General features: G+C 42.8%; 2 protein-coding genes across 2 annotated transcripts in view; one reads left to right on the top strand and one right to left on the bottom strand.

The window, feature by feature from the left end:
* Positions 1 to 781, bottom strand: part of CWH43 (cell wall biogenesis 43 C-terminal homolog) — a 28,866-nt gene extending 28,085 nt beyond the window's left edge. Inside the window, exon 1 of the mRNA XM_075150556.1 lies at positions 739 to 781. Coding sequence (XP_075006657.1) covers positions 739 to 781 — 43 coding nt within the window. The remainder of the gene's footprint in view (positions 1 to 738) is intronic.
* Positions 782 to 10,121: 9,340 nt separating this feature from the next.
* Positions 10,122 to 19,040, top strand: OCIAD2 (OCIA domain containing 2). The gene is given in 9 exon segments (XM_075150555.1): positions 10,122 to 10,155; positions 10,158 to 10,171; positions 12,680 to 12,753; positions 12,755 to 12,771; positions 13,638 to 13,691; positions 15,919 to 15,966; positions 17,029 to 17,057; positions 17,059 to 17,135; positions 18,959 to 19,040. Coding segments are annotated over 9 exon segments (429 nt in total).
* Positions 19,041 to 21,063: the final 2,023 nt, after the last annotated feature.

Here is a 21,063-nt window from a genome sequence, read left to right as displayed (position 1 = left end):
CCCACTCAGACAGTAGTTCCTACTTTGATCGTCAGTGCTCAATCTAGGAAAGGGTTGGTGTTCAGAGGGAACAATGCTGGCTAAATAAGTAGTCCACCCGCAGTTTCAGGGCTCCTCAAGGACAGAGTGGTGGCTAAATGAATCATTCTAATAAATCGGTGCGCCGCTCTCCCCTGAAGACACCTTATCTAGGCACTAGCACTGCGCTAGGAATTTCTGTGCGTTTTGCAGGAGATGCACCGAGCACCTGAGCCCGCCGCCCCGCGGGTACTGGGGTAGGTGAGCACCCCCCGCGCCGCGGCTCGCGGAGGGCAGCACGGCAGCGTTCGCACCGACTCTACCGACACCTGCGCCAGCACTTAGCTGAGGGCACGCAATAACCCTAGGCTGGTCCAAGAGACAAAAGGCATTCCAGAACTAGAAAAAAAAAAAAGAACCCAAAGAAGAACACTCAGCAGTGACCATTATTTACTCCATTCCAGCGGAGGAGCTTATTTTGAAGCACCTTTCACGGGCAACACCTCCCCACAGACTGTGTGCGCTACGGGCGCCGGCCGTTCCCGGGAGAGACCCCTGCCGCAGGGCTCCCAAGCGAGGCTGAAGGAAGCCGACCGGTGCTATTAACCGCCTCCTCAGCGGGGCGGCCACCGCCGCCTCTCCCCCCTGCCCGCCTCGGGCACCGCAGCCCCTCATAGTCCCTCGCTCCCAGCCCCGTCAGGCGGCACCACCGCCACCTACCCAGGAAGCTCTCCGAGAGAACGGCCTTCCACAGGGAGAACATCGCCCCGCGACGCTGCCCGGCTCGGCGGGGGCTTCGCCCCTCTCGCCCGCAGCCGAGTCGCGAGTGCCCGGCAGGGCGCGGCGCCGCCGCCCGACCCGCCTTACGGAGTCCGCCCGGCACGCGGCCGCCGGCGAGCGGGCGCCACAGCGCCGCCTGGCGGAGCGCGGGCGGTTCCACGCGGTGCGCCCCGGCTGCGGCGGGGCGGCGGGGGAGAGCCGCTTCCCCGGGACAGGGGCGGTGCGGCCCCCCGCCGCGGGGAGGGGCAGGGGGGAAACCTGCCAGATAGGGGCGATGGCGCGGTGCCAGCCAGGTAGGGGCTGGGCACGAGGAATGTGTCCAGGCCGCCACCGTTCAGCCCACCGGTCTTGGCCCGCGCGCCATCGCTGGCAGAAATGGCGGCTCCCTGAGGCCTCGGGTTCCTGAGGGCCGAGTTTCTCTTTCATTCCAGCGCCCTGGCTGCTGAGGGAGAGGAGTGACCCCCTACCCGAGCCTGCAGGGTGGCTGCGGCGCAGGCTGAGCCCCAGCGAAGCCCCACAGACCTGGTGGCTGTGCAGGCACAGAGGTGCTCATGGTGGCAAAGCCTGCGTCGAGATGGTGCTGCAGCTAGAGAGGCGCGGTGTGAGGTGACTGTGAAGAGATGTTCAGTTAAACCAGGTGTTTTTTCATGTAGGTCAGCCTGGGTGGCCAGAGTTTATTCTTCACAGCCCTGTGACAAGGAATGGTGAGTAGATCTCGCCCGTTCACTGCTGTGTTACCAAAGGAGCATTTGTCCACTGCATAGTCACGCCAGCAAGTAACAAAACAGAAGCAAAGGATTGTCGTCCCACAAGCTGATGGGGAAAAGAGGAGCTGATTCCCTTGCTAGTCGCATAAATATATGGTTGATTAACTGTTATTATTTGTCTTTTTTAGGGGGCGGGGAGGGTGTTCAGATTGGTGGTGTGCTCCTCTTGATGAAATGTGCTTTGCTTTAAAGCAGACTAAGGACTTCTGATAAGTGATCCTATCTGCAAAAAGCACCAAAAGAAGCATTTAGTTTGCTGAGGTTGAGGCTTAAGCTGCTCTGTGTGTTCATTTTAGAAGAAATGTTGAGATATATGAACCGAGCCATGATCACAGCTGCCAAGTTCTGACAAAAAGATTACATAACCAAAATCTGAATTTTAGAATTTTCATTTTTGGCATGAAAAGTAAATTTGTAACTATGAACTAAGAACTAAAAAGCCCTTTAGCTGTCAGAATACATTGTCTTCTTAATTTTTTTACAGTACCCTATGAAACTGCCAGCTATATTTTCTCATTTGTATTAAAGCTATCCCATTCTAAGCAAACCTTATGATATGCATTTTCTTTTCCTTGCGCCTGTGAAACTCCAAATCCATAGGAGTAAGCTATAAACCCCTGACACCTATTAAATATGACCTATTACTAGCAATAAATTCCTGTCAAAACATTTTGAGGGGCAGAGTACTAAGAAAAAGTTTGTTCCAGTACTCTCACAATCAAGTAATTCATTTATCCTGCAGTATAATGGGGTTTGGCTAGCTACGGAAACTCTGTTGAATTTTGGTTGGTATTTGAAAACATATATATGTTTCAAATGTCCACAAAAGAATTGAAGTATTTTGATGAAAAAGTCGACCTCTGTAAGGGAAGAAGAATGAGACTCATGTAACTAAAGGCATCTTTTATTTTTGTCATTTAAGAAAAGCCATCCCAGAATAGTCACCAAGTTCACTTAGGATTATGCAAGTGATGACACTATTTCATCTTGCTGTGGCGTGACGCAAATGGAGCTTGTAAGATGAGATCCTTGGCCAGGGTAAACCCAGAACATGGCTGCTTTTGTAGCTGCGTAGCAAGAGCGTGAGGCTCGCAGGATGTATTCAGCCAATAAATATTTGAAACTATTTTGCAACACTTTTTGTAATTAAAGTATCTTGCTTCATGGTTCAGAGGCAGAGTTCCAGTAAAACTAGACGCGACTGGTATCATGAACCTGACGTGCTTGTGTGGCTTCCATTAAACTCATAATGCAATGAAAATAATGCAATCCCTGACAAATTTAGCCATTGTATTCTGGGTACTCTCTTTGAGATTGTTAGTAACCATTAAGTTTGGCTTCAAACATAACAAAGTCACATTCCAGTTCTCTCCGTGGAGTTGACACACAGATAAGCACCTGAGCACAAAAGGAGGGAGTTTTCAGGTGTAATGTGTTTTGGAATAAAAAGAGACATGTCTTAAATACACAAGTCAATGCTTACAAGGTGGTTCATTACACATATATGTGTAGGAATGCCTTTCACTATATTTTTTTATTCTCCGAGTGCCACATGTGTAGCTGATAAAAAATAAAGCAATAGCATTTGATCTATACAGGAATACAATGGTGGCAAACCAGCAAAACCAAAATAGCATACTACAGTAGGAGCTTCCATTCACAGAAGAAGGAGCATCTTCATTTTAGAACAGTGTTTAATATACCCTTAACCTAAGGCAGACATAAAAAATTACCTGAATTTAACAGAAAATAAATTATAGCCCCACGATTATATTGGTATTGACAGGGGTAAACCTCTCTAAAGCTAGTGATCGTAAAAAACAATGCTTTATTTGGGTTCAAACTATAATACAAGCATGTTTTGAAACCCAAAATAAACACATGGAATTTAAAAGAACTGTCAGACACCTGGGAGAAGTTGTCCTTGCATATTGCCCAGTAGAGATGTGCCTGAATGGGCATGACTAAGAAGCAGAAGAAAGTGCCAGAGAAATAGAGGAAAAAAGCAGTAAAGTACAAACACAAATTAGGATCAAGAAAGCAACTCTGGAAAAAAGCTGGGGTGGTTGAGTTTACTGTTAGGCACCTGCCACAGTCACAGTGGAAACACAAAGACTTGCAGGTCATTAGATGCCTATTGTGTTTGCACAACAGTGTAAAACTTCGTAATCATTTACCTTTATATCTGTTATGCAAAACTCTGTGTGCATACTCAACATTAATTTGGTTGTCGTTTTCTCAAGGTTACAGCATGTTGGCTACAAAATACCATTCGTTTGTTACACCTGGGCTGAAGTGTAACCTCATCTCTTGTAAATTAGCCCTAAAACACAGGACTAATAAATATTGAGAGTTGCTAAAGACCTGAAAAGTAAAATGTTCTGTGGAACATGATACACAAACATTGCCCCAGAGTAATTCCAGTAATGTACTCCATATAAAGTAATGTACTCCATATAATAGGTCTTGATTCATTTCAATATGTATTAGAAATGGCAGGTACAATCAGGTCTGGTTACAGGATCTAAGCTAGTTGAAATCAGCTAGTGTTGCAGGTCTTTACTGTAGGAAAGAAATTATGCATACAGCTGTGCAGCCTAAGAGAAGAGAAAACTGTATGGCTATTTTACAGCTTTCTTCACACTGAAGTGAAAATCCTAGAGCTTGAACATCTGGTAATTGTCAGCCATTCGTTTCTACTAAAAGATAGGCCAGACCAAGTGTAAAATAGAAAAGTGCATCCAAGAATCAGCCAGGACATAGAAAACTATTAGATAATTTCTTGTATGTAGTGAGGACAGTTTAATGTTTTACTCAGAAGTATGTTATTTCCTGCTGTGACTTTTGATGTCTTTTCGTTCACCCTTAACTACTACTCCCATTAGCATGAGAACAATGCCCTGCAGTGTAATTCTCATGCAGTTTTCCATGCTCTAAATGCTTTTATTACTGATACATTTTTGTAACCGCACTGTGCTTCTATTACTCCAGGTCTTTGCTTCTCAGTGAATTTTTAAGCAATTAACAGTCTTTGTGATTTTCTAGTGAACAAACAATCCATATCTATCACGCTTGGTAACAGTTCCTCCTCCTGTCATGTGCTGTATGTGTACATGGAGAGTTTCTGTTAAGTACACATACTGGAAAGGCTTTGCCTTTGGTGAATGTGGTGAACCTCAGGATCCTGGCAACCCTGCAGCGTTTTCTAAAAGGTTCTTCAGCAGCCAGAGCCTGTAAACCTTTGCCAAGTTTGTGAAGTCTCAGCTCCTTGACCTCTTTCTACTCTGACAGTAGAAAATTCCTCAGCCAAGGATTCAATTCCTTATTGGATGTTTTATTTTTGGCATCTCTTGGTTTTTTCTTCGATGTGTGAGGTTGGTTTTTTTCTGGGAGGGGTAAGGATCTTTCTTTTGGTTTGTGTTTATTATTCTAAAGCACTAACATTTATCGGTTTCTATCAATCTCTCTCCATTTTCATAGCTCTGAAGTACTTTCAGGTAAATCTTAAGAACAAAGAGTGTTTGAGGAACATATTCAATTGTGATAACCAACTTTACCTTTAAAGTTAAAATGAAAAAGAAGTCTAACCTTTTTTTAATAGGCACTTTTGCACAGGAAGCTGTAAGAATCCAAGCAACCACTGTCCCCAGGCATGCATATGTCCCATGAGGAAATTGTCATTCCAGCGCTCTTTCATTTTATGACTGGTTTAAGCTGAACCAGCTAAGAAATAATTGGTTATTAGGGACTCACCTCACATGGGATTTTCTTGTATATTGTACTTTTCAAAATAGCATAAAGCCAGTATCTATTAAATCTTTTTTTACATATGATTTCAAGAATACTTCTTAGATCACAGGAGATGTAGGTGCACTTTTAAGAGCTGGTTTAGGACATCACTCTTGCCAAAGCTCCATGGGAAGAGCACATTTTGCAGCAGCAAAGCCCAATAGTCTGGTTTGGCTAGCAAATTGAGAGAATACTCTGGGGAAAGGGGCTTCAAGCAGCCAAGACTTCTGGAAGCTGGAAGTGGTTTTGGACTTAAGAAAATGAACTGTGACTTACGTCATGTTTATTATGAAATTGAGATGCCAGTGCTGCTCTCACAAGCTATTCATTTCAAGATAAGCACTAAAGTGTCATATCATTATTTAGGATACTCTACTAAAAACTGTCTCACTGCAAAAAAACAAACGAGACAGTTTTTATTAAAGATGAAATGCAAAATTGAACCTCAGGCTTACATGCTTTGTTTTATGAAGTTTATCATTAAAGAAATGCATTGCATTTCTCACATCAGAGAAAGTGGCACAATTTTTTTTCAGTATTCCTAGAAAAACAACCCTCACCCCCCGAACTGACATTTTCAGGATAACTTTTTCTTGCAAGATTATTTCTGATTGATCAAAGTATTTTTCTCATTTGTTTACTTTTTATTTACTTCTTGTTAATATTGATATTAAAATGTATTGATTTACTTACATAAGCATCATAGTATTAAAATCAAAGTAGATAAGCAATGCCTTTCATTCAAAATCGGTCAAAATTGAATTTGTCACTTCTTTTTTAAAGAACAAGATTTCATTAAGTTTCCGCAAAATATTTTCAATTTGTAGGACACCCCGCAGCACCGTATATCGCACACGACTATTAACTTGATTAACAAATACCATTGCTAGCGTAGCGTTCTGAATTTCTTTTCGGAAACACGAGAACTCGGAAGGAATCTTACTAGCGCGTTCACTACTTGTTTTTCTCCCGGAGCAGCCCATGAGGAGGCGTGAACTGCTAATTTAGTAAGAGGTACTGGTAGGACCAGGGGGTGAGGAGAGCTCGGCGGGGCGCTGCCCGGCCATGCCGACGCTCTCCGGCCCCGCACGGCGGCCTTTCGCCTCCGCTCCCTCAGCACCCCCGTGCCCCGGCGGCTCCCTGCCTCGCGGCCGGACGGGCTGCCCGGGCCTCCGCGGGGGCCGTGGGCTGTCTGCCCCGCCTGTCCCTACCGCCGGCGGCCAGGAGGTGGCGGTGGAGCCCAGCGGCAACGGCGGCGCGGTCGGCGGGCCGGCACCCTGCCCCGCGGCGGCTCAGCCCCCCCGCGGCTGAGAGGGGCGTGGGACGGAGCCGGTGCCCGCCCGGCCTGGCTGCTGTGCAGCCGGGCCCCCGCTCCTCACGGGCTTCCGGGGCCGGGCGGTGCGGGCCCCGCCGCGGATGCGCCGGGCCGCCCCTTTCCCCTTCCTCCGCTGGCCCGGCGCCCCGCGGGGGGTGAGCGCTGCCCGCGGGCGCGGCCCTCCGCCAGCCACCTTCCGCGCCGCGGCCCGGGGGAACGTCAGTCTCCTCCTTTCCGTCCCGGAGGGGCTGGGCTCCGCGGTGCGAGGTTTCTCCGGCGTCACGGCGGGAGGGAGGCCGAGGCTGGCGTGGCTCCCGGCGGCTGGCCCGGGGCAGGCGGCAGGCGGTGGCTCGTAACGGGAATCTCCCCCCAGCGCCCGACACCTTGCCCTCTCCCCTTCCCCGCAGGTCTTCGCCCAGCGCCGTGGCACGGAGGCAGGCTGGGCTGGGTGTAACAGGCCCGGTGGCCGGGGCAGCGGGGAAGGCTGCTGTAGGCTGGAGCGGATGCCTGCCCGGGGCCTGGTTGCAACCACTCTTCCCTCCCACGGCACCCAGACCTCCCGGCCTTTTGCACGTCTCCAGCCACATCCTTAGCCCTTAGAGCAAGCAGCAAGCACAAAGTCATAGCCTGTTCTCGCTGGGCGTGCAGTGCCCTGGAGGAGCGACTGTCAGCAGGCGTCTCAGCAGGTGCTGCGGGGGCAGGGCTGGGCAGGCGTGAGGCATTCACCTGCTTCGTGGTATCCACCCAGTTGTTGGTAGGGAGCTTTTCATCAAAGACCTAGTGCAGCTGCTCTGTTGGCTCTCCTTCGAAATAAGAGCCTGGATTTAAAATAAAGTGCCAGTTCAGAAGATATGTGTGAACAGTCATAGTGAGTCTTCCACTCTTCCTCACAATGGACACTCAGTCCTTGAAGGGCCTCTCTGAAGTCCTAATGAGCTGTCTCAGTGATCATTGTACTTCAGTGGCACCTGCCCTGGGCAAATGTGCAGCATCTCCACTGTAGATCACAGTCAACTGTATACACCAGTTAACACATGCAATTTTGGCTCCCACCTTCTCCTGCAAGTAATCTTAGAAATTACATGGTCACCATTCCTATTTGGAAGGAGGCTTCTTATTGAAAACAGTATATGAGTATAAGAGTATATGAAGTTGGCAATTCTCACACCTGAAAAACCGAAGGTAGCTACCTTCTTGCATACTGCTTCTTTATCAACCACTTAGAGGAATCAAAACCATGAGCTCTTTCAGGAGTCTTATATTAGCCTTTTCTTCTGTAAATGGGTAAATGATCCAGAACAGTTCTTGTAGAATAGGAAGAAGTTTTTTGAATATTTGATCCTTGCAAACCACATTGATTTAACCATGTGTTATACAGTTATTTCAGTTAAACAGAAGAATAATATTATTGGGGAATTCTTCCCAAGGCAGCTAAGAGAATACACAGTTAATCGTTACACTAACAATTACACAGTTAGGTTGAGAAAACAGCAATAAGTCTTACAGTAAAAACACGCAAGAAAGTTATGTTTCTTCAATAGGTCAATTCAAACAAAGTTATTTTTTGGGGTGATGGTTGTCTTTCCAAGACACAATGCCCCAAAATATAGGAACACTTTTACATTCCCTCAGGCAGGAGGCAGCATTTGTGCTAAGTACTAATATTAATAATTCAATTAAATAATATTTTGATGACCCTCTGTCCCTTTGCTTCATTCTTGCCAGTTTAGCTTTCAGCTTTCATCCCAAGTGGGAGAGGTACCAGGAAGCTGCTTAAAGAGCTACATATTTTGGTGATTCTTTGTTAATGTTGAAGTGGAAGCGTAGCTGAATAACTTATAATTCTGGAGAAATGTATGCTGAAGACAATACAGGAGGTTAACGGCAAGCTGCAAATTTTTATAACCTAATTTATACTCCTTAAATTTGTTTTCATTCTATTTATTTTATCCAGTGACTCAGCTTTTTTATTCTCATGAAAAAGATGAGCACTTAAAATCCGTTGCAGCAGTTAGAAACCTTATCAGTCAGTAGTACTTTCCAGTGATGCTTTTTACGCAACTGTCTGCACAGGTAGGCTTCATGAGCAGATAAGAATAAGAAAGCAGATAAGAATAAGAAAATTTTGTGTCTTTGATTGACATAAACCTCTTTAAAGTTTTATGCATTTTTCTCATCTTTTATCTCTTTTTTTGCATTAAGTGATGAGAGACTGATGGAAAATTAAATTGCTCTTAGTCAGGCTGAGGCAGATGGTGAAGAGCTGTGGGCTACCCCAACATTATGTGGATTTTCAAACTTAAATTTTTTCAGAGACACAGTGCTCATTGTAATTTTTGAGAGTGGCTGAGAATAAAGTGCAGATTGGTGCGAATGCAATGCTTAATTGAGTCTTTTTACCAAGGGGAGAGGAGGTTGTGTTGCTTCTGTTCCATCACTTAAAAAAGCATTGCTGTCTGAATATCCAGTGTGCATGAAGCAGACGTTGCTTGAACTTTAAGGCTGTGTAACTGACCCCAAAATAAGTGCAGGAAGTGGTTTATACAGTAATATTATGAATGCCAAAAACCATTCAGGTTATTAAATTGTTGCATATGTTTCCTGTTTAACTCTGTCCTTCGCAGTCACTTTAGCCTTGCTCTGTGCCACCATTCTCAGAAGGTACTTTTTGAAAAGCAGCAGTGCCCTGTATGTTGATAAATAAAGTGCCACACCATACAGCAAAGTGCTAGGTAAAAATCACAGTTTAGGTGTTTGAATTACTCCAGAAATAAATGGGATTCCTTCTTGCTTTTCCGTAGCAACACAATTCTCAGGCATGGAAGATTGCAACTCTAAAATTCTTTGGAATCTATTCATTCTTATAGTTGTTTTTTTTTAAAGCATGTTTGTAACTGGATTGTGTTTGTTGGAGACACAGATGTGGTTTGTGATAGGCTTCTGTTGTGGGTCCTGTGGACTTAAAACTTCAGATGATGCCAATGAGGATAGAAGTAGTACAGTGATTCTGGACAGCACACTAAAGAAGCTAAATTTTTGACCTGCAATACAATAAAAATTAGAAGAGTTTTGGATGACTTGCTCATATTTGTTCTCATTTCTTTATGATTGAGAGTACTGTGCTAGGTCATGATTCCGCATCTGATTGTACTTACCGACTTCCCTGTTTGAATTAGGCTACATACAACTCTGTATTGGTAATAAGTGATACACTGTGCTGTAAACTGTATATAATCAGGTGGCTGGATGCTATCATCTGCTGTAAAAAAATATACTCCTTTCAACTCAGTCATTATTTCTAGGTGAACACTGAACTTACAGTATCAGTATGATACTTTGGCTTTTTACCTTTGTACCTAGCAGAAAGAGAGGTAGCGAAGCATAAAAGACGTAATTTCTGCTGACCAAGATCAGCAGCAGAGTAATGAGAAAGAGACAATGGGAAAGAGACAATGTCTTCCAAAACAACCCAACAGGAAAGTCAGACTGGCAAACTGGATGGGTAAGCTGGGTTTCCTCCCTTTTATTTTGATGCTATTGCTCGTGAATAACTGGGGTTTTGCAATGGTCGCTCTGATTGAAGAGAGAAACAGATGTCTCTTAGCTTAAGCATGTAAATGAAGAGAAGAAAGGGCTATGTGTTATTTTTCCTGATTCACTACACTCAGAGGGCTAGGAGCTTTTGAGTCTTAAGGTGGTGGGCTCTGATTTATGCTGTGCTAGTTAAACTAGTTATGAACTGGCAGAGCCCTAGTGTCTGAGTACTAGTCTAGTGTAGCCTGTTCCCATCAAGTTGTGCCTGTGCGTGTGTATGTATTCAGTCGGGGAGAAGGGAACAGTACTGCACAAGAACCTGCCTTCCAGCTCTACGGAAGATGAGCATTCCCCTCTGCTGGAGAAATCGGCTGCCCACGGGGGTTCAAAATTTTTATGCTATAAGCATGTAATTAACCACAAGGAATTTAAATGTGGTATGACCTTGTTGCTAACCAGTCACTGCCAGAGAGCTGCAAAGGTGGGCTGATCTACAAAGGAAGGTGACCTGGGAACCACGAGTGACAGCAAGGCGGGCAGGGGTTGTGACCTCAGGGACAAGGAGCACAGTCCCACAGTATCCCAAAAAGAGGAGCTGAGCAGATCCAGTGGTGTTAACTGGGGTCAGCCAACAGTTGGTCCAGTGATTGCTGGGCAAGTCCATAGGAATAAGGCAAGTCTGATGGTAAGCCAGGACATCAAATTAGGAAGGCAAGATAGGGATCATCACGGTAAAAGGCCAGGTATAGGCATACCTAGGGCCTGAGCTTAAATGCAGCTCCTGAGCCAAGGGGCAGAGGCCCTGGGCAAAGCTTCTTGCAGCTCTTTCTCCCAGCTTTGCTGTTTTCACAGCAGTCTAATTCAGTGTTACACAACTGTGCCATATTAGAGCTGACTTTGAGCCCAAGCAACTAAACCCCTGGCAGGGTGTGTATGGGGACAGCAAGGTTGCAAAGCCTGTTGGTGCGCTTGGGGCCCTGACACTCATTTCCTTATCTTTCACTCAGCTTGTTTGGATTTTATTGTATTTGCTGTGACCTTGCTTTGAAAGCAGTTTGGAGTGGTTCTCTAGGGTCTGGAGTGGAGTCAATTCTCTGCTGTTTACCCAAGCAGCACCACCATTAACTTTAGTGGGAGCAGTGCTTGAAGAAGGACTGAGATATTAATTAGCTAAAATGTGAAATGTGTGGCTGCGGCCAATAAATGCATTTCATTATTATGGTTACAAAATCATAGATCAGTCAGGCAAAAAATGAGGTAGAATCCTGTAATAGACTAATGTGCTCTTTTTCCCAAGGCACTGCTTGTTCTATGAAGTCTGGTTTTGCTTTCAAGAATAGGTATGTTTGTAGAGGTTGTGGTTTTACAGAAATGTTAAAATTTCAACTAATTTTAACTTAATGATGACTCCTTCTTTTCCTCAGCTTTTATTGCTGAGCACGACATCATATGGTATGGGATATCCTCTGGGTCAGTTGGGGTCAGCTGTCCCAGCTGTGTCCCCTCCCAACTTCCCATGCACCCCCAACCTACTCACTTGCTGGGCAACCTGAGAAATAGGAAAGGCCTTGACGCTGTGCAAGCACTGCTCAGCAGTAACTAAAACATCCCTGTGTTATCACACTGGTTTGGTCACAAATCCAAAATGCAGCACCATACCAGCTACTTTGAAGAAAATAAACTCTTTCCCAGCCAAAACCAGTACACCCGTATATTTTAGTTGTCCAATAATGATACTACAAGTGCTAACACTGGTAACCAAGTCAGCTCTTAAAGAAAAATAATGTACTTATAGCCACATGTCAATACCCTGGATAGTAGAATGCAAGAGAGAACACTGTCACTTTTTTCTCACAATCAAAATGGAAAAAAAAAGAGCTACCATTAGCTTCAAAGAAGCCTGCCGGCAAGTTAATTATTAGGAAGGTGAAGCCAGTATGGTTGAGTTCAGTTAATGCCATGAATATATTTAAACTGCTCAGAGAGAAAGTTAGGCTAGTTAGGGGAATCTGACAGTTTATGTTGACCCTCTTCTGAATACTTGCAAAATCTACTCTTACTGAACTTGAATTGACTTCTGTATGGGGCAGAACTTCATTTTTAGAAACTAACACTCTGCCTTTATTTCCTGTTATTTCTTTCCCAGAAAGCTGACGTAGCCCATAAGAATGAAGTGGCTAACAGAACTAAAGCAATATACTTCTAGGGTAAGCAGCAGCTGAGCTATTTTAGGAAAGTACAGACCAACAGGATGAGTGGTTTTAACTTTAAAACCTATGTAGTACTTTCTGTTTCTGTATTGGGGTATCAAGTATTTCATCACACTGCTAACAACAGAACAAGGAGTTTTTCTTGTTTGGTTGGTTTTTGCATTGTATTTCATTTGTTTTTTAAATAATTTGTCTTCTTTAATTGATTTATTTTTTTCTTCCTGTGAGATTAAATTCAATAAGCTAACCCAGGTTTATCCTTTCAGCCAATGTTCTATTGTCCCATCTCAGAAATTCACAATGCTGGAGAAATTGCAAGCATCCGTGAAGAATGCAAAAAGCAGTTTCTGGTACAGAGGTGAGTGATCCAAACTTGTTCTTATCGCACTGAGAATGACTTCTTGATGTAGTTACGCAAAACTGGCTGCAAAATGCCATGCCATTTATTGTAATACATTGAGTTTTGTTGGAGTATTATTGTGGGTTAACTGTCACCTTATTTTAAGTTGAGCAATATATTATAGGGTTAATTGAATTATTTGCACAATCATTGTAGGTAAAAGCGGTTGAATTAAGCTCTTGTTTAATATGAACATACTTTAACAATCATGGAGTTGGTTGTATTCTTGAAGTCCATTATTGAAACAACCTTAGGAATGTTTTACTTTATTACATACTTATTCTTGCCTTTGAATGAAAGGCAGGCATGGCTATGTGTGTTGGGTTTGTGAAACTTTTTAGGTATTAGGACATCTAAAAGATTAGCTACTCAGTGTTTTAGTGCCTTTTAAGTCCACCATGTCAGTTTGTATCTAAATTATACATTTTCTGAAAGGAGAAGATTGAAAAGGGTTTCAGCATTTAGTCGGAGCTGCTGTCATTACTACTGTTGCAGTACTGAGAGGAGCTATTCAGGTTATGGAAGCTATTATTTAATAAATATATATATTGCATTAGCTCCAAATGCTACAGCATGCCTGATGTCTGGCACTGCGTGAATACATCCTTGCTTTGAAGAGACAGTAATCTGAATGAGCAGATGCAACAGGTGATTAAGACAGTACGCAAAGTTAATGTTTAGATGATGAGTAGTGTGTTTAACATTATAAACATATAAAACATTTAACATACAAAACATTTAACATATAAGAGACTAACGTATTTAACAAATAGGTAGCAAATTTTGGCTGATACCAGATACACTCTTCCATTTTATTTTTACAGCTCTTCCTTTGTCTCTTGGGAGCATGCTTGTCACCCAGGGGCTAGTCTCAAAAGGTAAATATAAAAAACACATGATGGTCCTAAGTTATGAAGTTGAGACTCTGGAATTACTACTGAAATGCAAGTTTCCCTAAGGCCTGCTATTTTTCAAGATCAACATTCCTCTCACTCATCACCATCATTGTTATAGTGATTTGATCATTATGTATGCATTGCACAGTTGTTCTTTTGAAAGAACATGAACTGAAAAGAGAATTCACGAATTCAAAGACTGGTGGCTAGAATCTGTCACCATCATCACATGTATTTGAGTAGAGCCTTCACTGGGGCTGCTTGGAGGGCAGAGCATTGTACAACCTGAGCAGGGGCATCAGATTCGGGTACTGTAGCTCTAACTGTTGGTTTATTTGAAAAATGCTGGCAATGTTTGTACAGTGACCATGTATCAATATGAATACAGCTTTGGTGCAAAGGGACAAGGAGTACTGCCAAACTGAGGAGACAGAGAGCTTTTCATAGAGATAGCTTGCGATCTGCAGGCTAATACAAAAGAGAATTGTATTCCATTTATGTGGTGGATGAGCCCGGTTCTACACATTGCACCTTGAGTTTCCCTTCTGGGCATCTTGACTAAAGTAAGGTTGGGTTAGCGTTTTGGGTAAAGAGTGAAGGGCATCCAGCCTGAAGACTGCTAAGATGGGTGTATCCTACAGGAGCAAGTAAGACAGTCCTTCAGCATGCATCAGCAGCCATTTACAGCAAGGGCAAGTAGGAGAAGAGAAAAATCACAGGGCCTGAAGCAAGAAGCAGAAAAGAATTCAGGGGCTATAAGGGATGGGTGGTGGGAGACAGCAAATGGAGGACGTGGAAATGGCTCAGCCTTTTCTCACTGTGTATGGTTGCAAGCCCCTTGTTTTGTTCCAGCCACTATTACCATGTTTCCTCCTCGTCACATTCTTTTTTTTTACTAAGATGATCAGGAGGACTAGAGTAGAAAACCTAGAAGCTGTGCTATACCACAAGAGGCTGATGTGGGTTCCCTGTTGCACCCTTGACCTATAAGCTTGTGGGAGACGGGGAGGGAAGGATCAAGGGAGTGTGCGTGAGGGAAGGCAAAGGTTTACACATTTGAAAAGGGGTGAGCAATGATAGGAAGGGCACTGGGGTTGTCTCAGTAGCTAACATGCCACCCTCTGGCACCGGCTACTCTTAGTTTCTCTCCACTGTACTTGCACATTTCTTATCAGCTGTGAAATAACAAATGCCCATATTAAATAATCATTACTGTGTGTCAACAATCGGAAGAGGGGGGGCTGTTTAGGCACAAACAACAATTGTGTTCCTCCCTCCCCTGAAAGACCCAATTTAAAATTGCATAGATGCCCGTGGGCAAAGGCCCTTGCACTTAGCATAGACTGAATGCTCCTCTGTCTGAACACTCCCCTCTGATGACGGCATGCAGTACACTGACTCCAGAAGAAGCTGGAGCTTCTGAGCCTCATTAATACTGTCTGAGTGCATGTAACAGTGCAAACAGTGTTCACTTCCCTTTGCCATGGCAATCTTGCTCTGTGGAGCCCTCCTCCACAGTATGGCACTCCTCTGCCAGACGCAGACACTTGCAGAGGCATAATGGTTCCACCTCCTGGTGTTAACTTGGGGGTACGTGGATTTTGGTAGGAAAAGCTAATCTTTCGGTTTGCATGTTCAGCACACTTTATATTCCTCATAAAGGCCAAAATGTATGATCTCTCCTCTCCAGAGGAGGAGGCTAGGTATCTGTGGTACAGTTTAACACGAGTTTAATCAATAGCCACAGAAAACTACTGAAGAACGGTTTGGGCCTGCTTCTTGCAGCCCAAGGAGCTGGACCCTGAGTAAGACATTTCAGTTCGCTATTGTATTTGCAGGATTGGTTTGTGCTGAAACATAATCCACCATCTCCTCCTCCTGCAGTGCTGCAGGTGTCACCAGTGGCAGCCATGCTGCTTTCGTGTTGATTTACACTCCGAGTCCCTGCCTGAAGTTAATCCTGCAAAGTCCAGATTTTTTTCCTCCTATGACCCTAGGACTGCACCAAAACAGATGCACTAAGAACTAGTGGAATGGAAATGGAAAGTGCCCTGATGTTCCTAAATCTGAGTTAGTGGACTGACAAGATTTTTGTACAGTCTTCACCTTCAGAAATGCAAAAGCTTGTAGGAAAAATACTGTCTTTGGTTTTGAGTGCTGGTGAGTTCCTCAAATGAGTAAGTTTTCTGACTAGTCCCTTTTATTGTAGGCATTTTCTCAGCAAGCCCAAGATTTGGTGCATTACCTAAGATGGCAAGTAAGTTGTACCCAATTCTAAAAGGAAGAATAGTCTGCAGACCTTAGATGCATCTCTCTGAATCTCCTTTCAAACTCTTCCTTTTTTGAAATTTATGAGATGTTACCGCAGTGCTTTAGGAAATCGGAATTCTGCTGTGTTTAAAAATAAATGTTTGAAATAAGGTTCTTTTAATGTAAATGTTTTCAGTAGCAGCTTATATTTACTTAATATATCCTCACAAACTGGTAAAAACTCCAGTCTCACCTTTGTTTTATACATAATGTTAACCTCATTGATCAGCCATGCTTAGCAGATCACACAGCTTATGGTATCAAGAGGCCATCACAGTGTATGTAAAATAGTATATTCCTTTTCATATGTTCATTTGATTTATCTTAACTGTCTAGTTCATGACCGCGTTGATAAAGAAAACAAATAAAAGCACAGAAACTGTACAGTAAGTGGCTCTTAAATGACAAGAAATTAAGTTGATTCCTTCTTCAGCAGAAGTTCAACAGAAAATTGAGGGTGTTGAAGTAATATTTTTATTCTGACCCTGTGATGAGTGAAAGCCCCAGTGCGATAGAATCATAGAATCATAGAATCATTAAGGTTGGAAAAGACCTCTAAGATCATCGAGTCCAACCGTATAGTATGGCAGGCTGATGTTCTGGCTTCTTAGAAGCCTTGAGAAGATAAGTGTTAAAATTGCGATCATCAGAAATACCACAGTGTGCATACCAGGGCAAGAGAAATTAGTGCTGACACTGTGATTTAATTTCATTGTGGGCTTTCTCTATAATCTCTTCCTCTGAATCTGAAGTCTTGCAATTCCAGGTGAATATGTATCCTTTTCCTGTCTGCATTGTTTCGGACCAGTTGCTATGTCTCGCGATAGGTAGCTGGTTTTCAATAGTTATTGAAATCATCCCTGTAAACCCTGTATAACTTCACATGTGTTTGCAACGTGTTTTGAGAAGACATGCTAGATACAATTCATCGTATGATTAAAATGGAGCCAGTTGCAGACTCTTGATTTAAGCTCTTGTATTAACAATGTTTTGTTATCTGTCTTCGTAGTTGCTAGTGTCTTAGGTTTTGCCATTGGAAAAAATATCATACATAGAAGAATGCCAAAAAAAGTTCCAGAAAATTGGTATTGTACCATTTGGTCCACAATAAAAAAGGTTTGTGCTTATTTAAATCATTAATCCTAGATCAAAACAGTCTTTACAATAGTAAAAATAATATGCAGCAAAAGTATGAATTTAAATTTTGTGATCAAGTCATGAGGTACTACTCTTATATTCTTAAGCTATATATGTCAGTATTAGAAACTACTAAAGATTCTTCAGAAAATGCAAATTAAACTCAGTGTAATACATGTTATTAGGAAATCCATTATTTAAATGAAATTATCATACTTTTAAGTGTGATGGAACAACAGTTACTAGTTCTCTTTTCATTTAGTATTGTGCCTCTAAGTGTCTCACGATCTTCTATGATATCACTCGTCTCTTTGAGTCCTCCTTTTTTTACACTATCCTCATATTTTAACAACAATTTCAATCTCAACCCACATTCCAACCTCCTCCTCTGTGGTTTTGCCCAACCTCATACTGGGTCATGCCAAACCATGAAGAGCACAAACTGCAAGGGTATTTTTTCCACCTTGCAACTCTAACCATATGATAGATCTCAATGGTTGCCTCCTGTCACCTGTCACCTCCATGTTTTAGTCATTATTTTCTAAACTTCATATAAAGGACTCCTTCCCGTCAAATCACACTCTGACTTCCTTCCAGGTTCCTCCTTCAACTGCCAGTACTACTTTTCATTCCCAGTATGGCTTCTCCTATGCACCTTTCACACACAAAATGCATTTCCAAAAATCCTACCCACAAAATTATTCTCCTCTGTCTTTCCACATCTTTCCCCCAGACCAATGTGAGCTTTTATGCCTATGAAAATGCTGACTAATAAGGGGGAAGCTTCCTCATTGTTCATATGTCTCTCCACGTCCATTCTTCCCCACATAACACAGCTACTTTCCTCACATGGTGTTACACAAAGTGGCTATTTGTCACTCCTTTGTATTACACACTTTGCTCCTAGCTCTGTTTGCTCAGTATTGATAGGTACAATGGTGATGCAGTAGGTACAGTATCTACTATTCCGTACTGCTTGCTTCTGTAATTCTACTGTTCGCTTCTGTAATTCTAAACAATGAAGACTTGTTGCTTAGAAGTTAGGTAATTAGCAGGTGTTGTGTTTGCAGGTGTGTAGAATTGTAACTAGTCTAAATCGTGTATCCTGGAAGCATTGTTAGACTCTAGTGAAGAATAACCTTGGAAACTATAAACAAACGTGGTCCAAGCATGGCTCAGGGACAAATTGCGACCCTATAAGGTAAAGAAGAAATAAGTTCATGAAGAGTTCACTACCCTGTCGACCACCAGAGACCACCCGAGACCCTCAAGAAGACCCTAAAGGCTTTAGTGCGCATGTTTAAGATGATGTAATATTATAATTAGTTCTCGGAAATGTAATGAATATGTAAAAGAGAAATTTAAAATATGTATGAGAAGCATGGATATAAACAGAAAGGTGATTAGACCAGGTGTGCTTGATTTGTGGCAAGTCCACCGAGCACCCAGGCCTGAATAAAACAATATCTCTCCTGAGCATGTGGAATTGGTTACTTGCACGCCGGGCACGAATCCGCTTTTCGGACAACAATGGCAAGGACTGTCTTTTCCCGCTTAGAGAATCCTGTTATATTTTGGTGATTGCTGGAAATGGTAGTTAAGAATAATAATTAATGGAGTTTTATTGGTTGAGACATTAAGATGTCATCTTTTGCAGTTTATGTCCTATAAAACAGTTACAACAATTGGAGAACATAGGCAAGAGATTATTTCTTCAAGAACATTTGCCAACATGCTATATGGTTGTGTTAGAAGAAATCCAGCAAAATTCTTGAATACTTTATCTGCTTTCAATATTGCAGGCATTGTCATCATACTTGCAAAGAATGTGAAGCAAAATTAGGATCAAATGAGAAAGAAGGTTCGATTCCTTCAGCATCTTAGTCCCAGGTAGGCAACCTTGAAATTTAAAATAAATTCTTATTTTATTTTCCATGTTGAGTGGTATTTTTGTTTGAAAGCTTTGAACAGTATCGTGAAAATCATGGATTTTAATCATGGATTAAAATCTGAGCATTAGTCAAGGAAATATTCTCTATCTATGGTTTGTAATTAAATTTGTTTCTTCATTTTTACCTTATATACCTTTCATGCTAATTTTAAATCCCCCATTTCTGAGGAATTTTTGCTTTAGCTGTAGCAGAGTATTGTTTATTCACCTAACTGGAATTAATTTGGATGAACTACTTGTATGAAAACAAATATAACTCCTTTCAATTTCCAACTTTTTTGCTTAAGAATCAAAATAATTAGGGATAATATTGATATTTTAAAATACATTGAAATATTGAGAAACTAAAAGCAGACACAGTTGGGGTGGTTTGTTTGTTTGTTTGGTGGTTGGTTTCTTTTTTCATCCAGGGCTGTGGTTTGGGCAGAGCCCTAGCGAGGGTAGCACAAGAGCGGTGCCGGAGCAGCTGCGTGCTGGGGCGGGAGGGACCTGGCCCATGTGAGGTTTTCACCCCGGGAAGGGGAGAGTTCCCTGTGCGAAAAAGGAGAGTTCAGAGGGTGGAAAGCAGGGGCGTATTTAAAAGCACTTTCACTCTTTGTCTATGAAAAACAGGCCAGCAGCTGGGCTTTTTAAAAGCATTTTCACACATTCTGCTTCTGGTAAGCTGTGGCCTACATTTCTCACAGGCAGGAGAACGTGTGAAAGTGTTTGCAAATAGCTGGGCTGCCTGCAAGAGAGGAGAGCAGAGGGCCTGTTTGAAGTCCTGCTATGTGAGTTTGTAGCTTGGAACAAAAGCCTGATGCAGAAATCGTTGGATTCAGTCTCTTTGGCATATATTATGTAGGAATTTAGACAAGGATATTGATAATGGTCCCTTTCTTGCTCTGAAGTGCGTGGCTGCAGACAATCTATGAGGAGGAGTATCCTAGCAGAACCTGTTTACTTACCCAGAAGAGAGTTTTTGATGGATTTTTACGATGCAACAATACATTATGGCAGTAAGGATTGTCCTGAAAGAAGCCATTAGAATAAATTCGTGGTTTTAATCAACTTTGCCGCTGCTTCAGCATTTTATATCAAGAGCTGCAAATGCTCAGCCACTAGCAGAAAATGGCTTAGGCTCTCCTAATAGGCTTGCTGCCAAAATGGGCAGTGCTTCTCTTGTGCCAGCTGTAGAGATCATGAAGCACTGTGGTCCTCCAGATCAGCTGCTGCTCTAGCTGGGTATCAGATCCGTAAGGAAAGGGGAAAAAAAAAATCAAACCTTTCTGAGGGGTAACTTGCTAGTCCCAGCACGAAGGAGGGAGCAAGCCAGACAGATAGTTGTGACTGAATGATATCCTAAATCCATTAGCAGTTGTGAGCTTAATTAAGCCCTTGCATTACTGTGCTGATTAAATGCTTTTGAAGATTTTCTCCTAAACCAATGTTTGCTTATGTAAGCCAGTATCCTCACCTATTTCAAATAAGGACCCCAAAGCATATTTAATTGAGGACAGTCATTTACTAGCAATTACCTGTGTAGTGGAATCAAATGTTGATGGTGGGATTTACCTCCACTGTTTGTCAGAGCTGAAGCTTGCTGAATCTTAAATCCAAACACATTTTCTTTTTCAGCATTTTCCCTTTTTCAGCCTTCTTCTGTGAGCTGACAATATTTTTTTCTGGTGTATAAATACCAATTAGCTTTTAAATTAATTCCAAATTGTCTGGAATGCAAAGGAGTCTTGCAGCTGCATGAAGGGGTGAATGCAGGATGCCAAAGGCCCCTCTGTTTGTTTTCCTTCTGCAATGGGTCCTGGAATTTCTGCTGTGGAACCTGTTCCTTGTTCCAGCTCACATGTTCATCAAAGACCTTGATTGCTGCACTTTTTACCAGCCACTTAGGTCTTCTTGTTTGTTTTTTGAAAGGGCTAGAAAGCTTAGTCAGAACTATAGTCTGAAAACAAATGTAAA

This window comes from Calonectris borealis, chromosome 4 (assembly GCF_964195595.1).
Source record: "Calonectris borealis chromosome 4, bCalBor7.hap1.2, whole genome shotgun sequence".
In the NCBI taxonomy this organism is placed as follows: Eukaryota; Metazoa; Chordata; class Aves; order Procellariiformes; family Procellariidae; genus Calonectris; species Calonectris borealis.
This window is presented reverse-complemented; position numbering and strand designations above follow the sequence as displayed.